This window comes from Triticum urartu, chromosome 4A (assembly GCF_056163025.1).
Source record: "Triticum urartu cultivar PI428250 chromosome 4A, HENAU_Tu73, whole genome shotgun sequence".
Classification (NCBI taxonomy): domain Eukaryota; kingdom Viridiplantae; phylum Streptophyta; class Magnoliopsida; order Poales; family Poaceae; genus Triticum; species Triticum urartu.
This window is the reverse complement of record NC_141876.1, coordinates 112233348-112241635: the sequence shown is the minus strand read 5'-3', so window position 1 is coordinate 112241635 and position 8288 is coordinate 112233348. Positions and strand designations below refer to the sequence as shown.

The 8288-nt window shown below is 45.3% G+C and overlaps 1 protein-coding gene across 1 annotated transcript; it reads left to right on the top strand.

The window, feature by feature from the left end:
* The first annotated feature begins 756 nt into the window (after positions 1 to 756).
* On the top strand, positions 757 to 5148 carry LOC125528233 (uncharacterized). The gene is made up of 3 exons (XM_087517942.1): positions 757 to 908; positions 2202 to 3647; positions 4808 to 5148. The coding sequence occupies exon 2, from the start codon at positions 2294 to 2296 to the stop codon at positions 3611 to 3613; it is 1320 nt and encodes a 439-aa protein (XP_087374068.1). The 5' UTR covers positions 757 to 908; positions 2202 to 2293; the 3' UTR covers positions 3614 to 3647; positions 4808 to 5148.
* Positions 5149 to 8288: the final 3140 nt, after the last annotated feature.

Here is an 8288-nt window from a genome sequence, read left to right as displayed (position 1 = left end):
ATGCCAATTCCACGCAACCCAAACATTGTCCATCGTTGGCCTTGTGTAGCCACCCTCCTGTCCAGGTTGTCTCACCGGACATATAGGGAGGAAGTGTGTTTCCAGCTTCTAGAAGCTCTAAATATGTGATTTTCTCATGCTCGTGGGAAATATATGTTCTTGTGGGGCATATAATACTCATTAATTTTGATTTAATTAACGAGCCAATTTCCAGGATCTTTCGTTCCTGCCACACCAACGTACCTGCCAACTACACGCAACAGAACTGACACTCAGTGACTGACACCCAGGACCCGATGTGTCGTGTCCCACCTGTCATCAACAGCCCACCGAATTCCACTGGTATAGAACAACATGCAACGTTTCGCTTCATGCCAGCCAGTAAAGCACACTCGTCGGCTATTGTCCTCGTGAGCCATCCCTCCTGTCAGGGCTGTCTGACTGGACATAGAGGGAGGAGGTGTGAGGCCGGTTTCTAGAAGCTCTAAATATGTAATTTTCTTGTGCTCTATGGAAAGATATACTCTCGAGTGTCATACTCATTAATCTTGATTTAACGAGTCAACTTTCGGGACCTTCCGGAACCTTCCGTTACTGCAACACCAATGCACTTGCCAACTTCACGCAGCCCAGATGGACGCCGAGCGGCTGACACCTAGGACCCATTGTGCCGTGCCCCACCGGTCATCGACAGCCCACCGAATTCCACCAGTAGAGAACAACACGCAGCGTTTTGCTTTGAGCCTGCCAGTAGAGCACAGTCCTCCGCCCTTACCCACGACGACCAGGAGAAAGAGAGGGAGAGAGAGAGAGAGAGAACCGGACCCTGGAAGGCTGGAGGTGGGAGAGTGTCTATCAGCCCTCCCTCGAGCCCCGGCGATTCCTCCTGCCGCCGCCAGAACTCGATCGTGAGCTCCTCTCCCATCCTTTTCCTTTTCGCAGCAGGGTGATTATTTCCTGTTTGGGGGAAGAAGAAAAATCGCCGCCCATTTATGTACTTGTTTCTCAGTCCAATACGTTGTCCGTGGTGCCGCCGTGTAGCTAAAAATCCTGGATGAATTAGGAGCTACGTTTAATCTGCCACTTTGCCCCGGAAGGGGTGAGACCTGTGCTGGATCTTGCGGCGCAGGTGTGATTTGTGATGTTCCAGGCGATGTAGTTTTGGCCCGGAGATTTATGCCCTGCACCGCAATCCTCGGCGCCTGCTCATCCGTGCGAATTGGATGCTTGCTGTGCTGGGTAAATGGGTACTATTCGGTAGTTATTTGATTGGGTGGTGTCGGTCAGTGCTTCTTCTGAGCATTACCAACAGTTACTGTAAAAAACTCCCCCTAAATATGGTTTTACTGGGTGTCCATATAATCTAGGGGAGGTTGGCAGGTGAGCTACTTTTGCAGTTCCCGTAAAAATCTTCCCCAAAAAAATGATATTTGGCGGTGGCGACGACGGCGGGCTCCTGAGGCGGCGGACAGCGGATCGGGTGTCCGGCAGCGTGACGGCGACGGTCGGTGTCGTCGGCGGTGGTCTGGGGTGGCGGCGCGGCGAATTCCGGTTGTGGCACGCTGACGTGACAGTTTTATGGAAATGTTTAGGGGAAGGGCCACCTCCCCCTAGATGGAAGGGGAGTTGGGCTGATTATACGGGGTCCCTTAAAAGACCGCTTTTACGGGAACTGTTGGAGCACTTTTTTTGGCCCAACTCCCGCAAAAGCCAAAAAAATTACGGGGAAAGGGGAACTGTTGGTGATGCTCGATGATTACCTGCTTAAGCATTGAGTTCCAATTTGCTGTCAATAAGTGTGTAGCTCCCTTACCTGAAGCGCGAAATACCATGACACTTGCTAGCACCAGTGATTAGTTGTTAGTTACTACCGCAGTGACAAATCCCTACAGATTTTATTGTTTGTCCTGATTGCCTAATTTGGTGCGGTTCAGAGTACTGTATTTTAAGTGCTCCAGAGGTCGTTTTAATTGCTTTTGCGATTATTGCCGTTCCAACCTGGAGATCGGAGTTACATTTGCACAATGCTAGTATATTCAATATCACATGATGTGCCAGTCGAGTGTGTTCAAGAGTACCTTATCAGATTTTTATTTAGGTGTTCCTGATGACATGTGCAAATATACATTGAGAAATATACAGCTGTGCAAATATACATTTCCGGCCGGGGCTTTAATAATTTCTCCAAATTTACTATGCAGGATGATATTGAAGCGAAGACATGTGACACCTCCTCTACCTTTTGTATGGTATTGACAAGAGGTACAACCACCTGGGTGATCTTTTTGAGAAAATGGAAGGCAGCAACCTACCTACTGGAAACATGATGCAAGGAATTCCTTATAGTGGTATGAATGTGCACGGTAGCTCCATGCAAATGCATGCTACAAACTCAGGAAAACAGCTATTCAACCAATCTCAGATGCTAGGGAGTTTCGCAATGCCTATCAACAGGGCTACAGCGCCTGATAACCCTGGATTTCAATTTGGAGAACATGAAAAAAAGGATCACCACCACCACCAGCAGCAGCAGCAGCACAGTCATTACTATAAGAACTCCATCAGTGATGAGGAGGAGCATGATATGACCGAGGATGTTACTGATACCCAGAATGACAAAGGCAAGAAGGGTTCAGCATGGCATCGGATGAAGTGGACAGGTTCCATGGTTAAACTTTTGATTACTGCAGCATCCTACACGGGGGAGGATCCTGGGGCGGATCAAGGCGTAAGGAGGAACATTGCAATAGTGCAGAAGAAGGGCAAATGGAAAGCAATATCAAAGGTCATGGGCGAAAGAGGCTGCAGTGTGTCACCACAGCAGTGCGAGGATAAGTTCAATGATCTCAACAAGAGATATAAAAGGCTTACAGATATCCTTGGTCGTGGTACTGCTTGCAGTGTTGTGGAAAATCCAGCACTTCTTGATAGCATGCATCATCTTTCTGATAAGATGAAAGAAGACGCAAGGAAGATATTGAACTCTAAGCACTTATTCTATGAGCAGATGTGTTCCTATCATAACAACAACCGTGTCAATTTACCTGAAGATCTCGCACTTCAGCACTCACTACAGGTTGCTCTTAGATGTAAAGATGAGCATGATCTGAGGAGGGATGCAAGTGCAGATCCTGAAGAGGGTGATCAGAGTGCAGATTCTGATTACGAGGAGCATGACAAAGAGCATCAAACAGTTCATACCAACTTGAGGGATTCTTCCATGAATAAAAGAATGTGTCATGCAGTGGATCATGGTGATGTGGGTTTTGTCACCTCAAGCTCAAACGGTGTTAGCGGGAGGTTCAATCCGCATGACATCACATTGGATATCAACAATGCTATTCCAGGTGGAGCCAACTTGTCTTTTGTGCGGAAGGACTTGACTTCACAACAAATAGAGCTTCAGAAACATCGCTTGCAGACCCAAGAACAAAAACTGGAAGTGGCAAAACAACGTCTCAAGTGGGAGAGATTTAGGATGAAGAAGGACAGGGAAATTGAAAGGATGACATTGGAGAATGAACAAATGATGCTTCAGCAAAAGCGTTTGGAACTTCAGCTAAGACACAATGAACTAGAGCTTGAGCTAAAAGGCAATGCAAATCATGCATGATAGTTGTTTGATCAGAGTTTTGGTTTGCAATATGGTAAGCATGAAAGTTCTTGATATTCATCACTTTTGAATAGCTTCTGCTTGGTGCTATTGTCACTGTTTCATATTGATAAAATCTGCATTTCGTATTTATGTTTCAAAGTACTGTCAGTATTCCACATTTTGTGGAGTATCACATGCACTGATCTCATGTTGTAGTTCATGTGATATTCGTGATGTGTGAGGTATCTTTGAGGATGTTCATTAAGGGTTTTTGATAAATAAGGAAAGTGTCAGTTAGATCATCAACTTGTGAATGATTTGCACTAACAATATTCAATGTCATGCACATGGTGTTCCTGAGTGATACATAGTTGGTGTTTTTTTTTAAAGAAAATAGAAGCTTTCATTACCCTTGGCCTCGGCATCAAAGACGCATGTAGCCTAAACCTTATTACAACATTTATTCGAAGATATAGCCAAATCAATGAAGTGTACTGACAGGCCACACTGAGAATTTAATCACTAAGAAGCCTAGTAGGAGCACACGGCTACCTATAGTGATAGTGCCCGGATTCAGTGTTCTTGTGCTATGTGGTGTCAGTTTGCCACTGACATAGGGTTTCACTATCCAAATATTGCGGTGCAGTTTCTGTATGAAATGGATGACTGTTCTTACTTCTGTCTGCAGTGGTTAGCTTCACACGGTTTGTAAGCGTATCTCTCTGGGCTGCCATTGTTTGTTCCATTGCAAGCCACATGGTTTTGATTTATTAGGGTGTAAAGAATATAATTATTACATAGAGCTTACTCTAAGTTTAGTTTTGAACACATGGCACTCCCAAGTCCCAATAAGTGAATTGGTCTGTTACTTATTGCTTAGTTTTGCTTGGGCTGGGTTGGTTGACATGTGCGTTGGTGATTGGTAGGCTATGAAGAGATGCTACAGAACTACAGGCAATGTTCTTGCATAACCAGTCTACTTTTCTGTATCAAATGATAGACCGGCTGTTTTTTTTTTTGTTTGTTTTTTCTTTTTTCTTTTTGCGGGGGAGATAGACTGGCTGTCTGATCGTGGCTAACCACTAAACAGAATACATTTTTGGTATGGCAGTCTAATTGTTAAATTTGAAGTGCTGTCTACTTTCCTTTAGGGCTTTCAGCAAATAGAGTTTGTTATATTTTACCTGATATCACTTCTTCTTATTGTTTCAGGTCGAAGGTGGTTTTTGACAAGAGCATGGTTGTCCAAGAAGGAACCCTCAAGACCGGTTCGATGCATTAGACTTGGTTTAGTGATCTTCTGATTGCCTGTCGTCGTTGTAACATCCTTTGTACTCCTGGGCTTCGTCTGTTCTGTGAACCTGAAATGATTTTCTTTGTGTTTTTCTTGGAAGTCTTTTCTTCTTTCTAGCCAATGGGTGAACTTGTGTTGACTATAGATTAGTGCTAGAAGTCAGGTCAGAAGGGCATCCTGCTCAGCGTTGGTTGCCGTCGCAACTCTGTGCACATTGTTTGCCTTATATGCAATTCGAGGTTATATTTGAACCAGTCTATTTTGTGGTGTTAGTCGCAGCATGGTTTGGTGTTCGGCTAGCGTGTTCGCACGTCTCTGGGCTTTGTTTCAGAATGGCAATATCCAGCGACAGTTTGCTGCTAGAGATGGCATTTGCGAACGAAGCGGATGGCATTTTTAGTGTTAGTGGGGGTGGTATTTTAGTGTTAGGGCATGCCAGTTTGTTTATTTTGGGGCAAATTTCTTCAGAAACTGCTATCCGTGCGATCTAAATCATGTGGCTGTGGGGGTGTTTGTTAGGGACTGGTTTCTGGCGATCGTTCGTCGGATATCTTTCCTCTTGTTTCGTTGCTTTGAAGTCGGAGCTGATGTACCATGGTCCGAGTGGCAATGATGGTGAGTGATGGGCGTACGGCTTGGACGGGATCCTCCACGGGTGCAATCATTGCATATTTCTTCTTCCTTGCTTGTCTCTGAAATCGGAGCCGCCTCGCCTCGCCACTGATGCATGTGGTCAGTAATTTGGCATAGGTTGGCATGGTCTTCGAGGGGTTATTTTGGCCATAACCTAGTGGATGCTTAAATGCGGCGAAGTCGAAGTCGCTCGGTTGGAGAGATGACGACGACTATTGCGCACAATCTCGAGGGTGGTCTCCCTTTCGATTGTGTGCGTGGAGTGCTCGTGGGTAACTAGATTAACTAGTAGAACACCCGTGCGTTGCCACGGATTTTTGAAAAAAAATACTACTGACGGTGCTTAAATAACCGAGAATAATGCATGTCTCAGCTAGCACACATCTCAGATCTTCGGTTCTCAGCGAACATGCTTCTTCAATCAATTACAACTATCTTTTTACAAATTAAGAAAGTTTGACTCAGATACTAAAACTACATAATAAAACATATAATCATGACTTCTTCTGAATAAAAATATTGTAGTACACAACAGATTCAGTTATTGTGACCACTATAAATATTTATCTTCTAATGCAGATATTTATATCCGCAATCTATATATATCTTCTAGAGCGGATACTTATATCCAGAAGACATACATTTGCAAGTGTTTCTTGCTGCCAAAACCTACGTTTAAGCTAAAATAAGTAGACTCAGCATACAATTTGAGATGAGCATAGCACAACAAGGCCAGCTTGCCTCCTTGTTAGAGAAAAAACAACTTGATTGCTCCTACTTTCGGTACGCAACATCTGCGCTAGTACATAACTAAGAGGACTACAAAAAATGACGGATGCTATTCACAACCGCCGATGCACATATTTTACATCGCTTCACTGCTTCGAACAATGAATTGCTGCCATGCTCACCATGCAAATCACGTTTTTTATACAAACAACATAGGGCGACTGACCACCTAAACCTGTATTACTATAAAGCAAATACAACATAGATGTGCGTTCTCGTTTCATACTGATCTGATTGGATGCGATAAAAACACCATGGACAAAGCGGTCGCTAGGATGGAGATATGAACATCAAATGAACTATAGATAATTTCCAATATTAATATGTGACAACATCTCTACTAAATAGGGAATCATTATCTCTATCAATAAGCAGAAGCAAACAACTGAAAGAAGATAACTATCTCATTTCAATCCTTACATTCACACGCCAATTTGGCCTCACCTCCGCGGCGAGAGATAGGAGTAAGCACAATATTCTGCAATCAAATGAAAGAGTCAGGGAGGAATTAGCATTTTTGTCATGCTCCCCTGCTCAGACCATCTCAGTGCCACCACATCTCGTTCAGAAAAAAAAGCAGTAGCAACAGCAACCAATCCCCATCGAGATATCTCAAGCAAGGTGCCCCTTCTCTACACATCACCACTCCTCACCATCCAACACTGGCGGAGCCTCGTAGAGGCCAAACAAACGTAACCCCGCCTTCCAAAACTGCAAACAAAAAATTACTACTATGCATACTAAGTGTTTGGTCCAACCCATCAGTGAATAATAGTCCTCCCAACCCCATTATTATTAGATGAATACCCTCGAAGGATGCACACATGCATATTTGTGTGTGAAGCTAGCTAGCTACTCCATGCAACTTGATTGAATGTTGTACGAGCAGCTTCATGCTGCATGTGCACAGAATGCTTGCTTACTGCTACATTAGATGGATTCACCCGGCTGGTGGCTGCCTGCTGCATATGTTGGCATTAGATCGATTCGCCCCCTGCTTGCTGCTGCGCCTACACAGACCATCCGTGCTATGCGCGCAATCGCCAAGACCATGAGCCGACGACCGTTGATGAGCCAAGCTGCCAAAGGATGGAAGGAGCAAGATATGTTCGATTACAGTGTAATTTTACTTCTAGGCTTTTTTGAATTAAAATTTTGCTTTTAGTTCAAAATTTGCCCCCTCCCCCCCCCCCCCCCCCCCCTTGATTGCTTGCCACGCTCCGCCACTGCCATCGAGTGCTCCTCCTCCTCTTCTACATCCATCGCCCACAAGTGGCTTGCATCACCCCTCCCCCAGCTCCCTCCTATCAACGGATGGCCGTGCTCCACCCGCACCCTCATCGCGAGGCCCATGCTCCAGACACACTTATGAAGCCGCATAGAGAGCTCAGGCTCCCTTCCTCTTCCCTAACCGTGGCAAGGGTGAAGCTGCCGCCCCATGCTCCCTAGACCTCCATCCGCCCGTGTTCCATCCTCCTACCATCCAAAACGGGCAGGAAAAAAAAAAGAACGGGGCCATCCCGTACTCCCTTCCCCTCCTCCACAACCAAGCAACTGCCACGTGCTCGTCCACCAAGCCTCAACCGTGGCGTCCGGATCGAGCATGAATGCATGCACCGCCTGCCGGATCTGGCACGGATGCGCGCGGTGGCTGCTCACTTCCTTGATTTACGGGAGACGCCGTGCTGGGCATGCGATGCCCTGTCGATCGATGGGGTGAGGGAGGCAAATGACACGAAATAACAATGTACTCCCCTTTAATAGTAGAGATATATGGAATTTTTTATTATAAATTCTGATCAACCAATATTCAGCACCTGGGGAGCTGGGCCAATAAATAAAGCCTACATGCTATAAAACGAATAGGAAGGCTTATATGGAAACAAAATTCGGCGTCTGTCCCCACTGGATGTGCATATTTTAAGCACGAGCACTTTTGAGTTTCAGTTATACAGGTTGTTTTAGTAAATTGGAAGT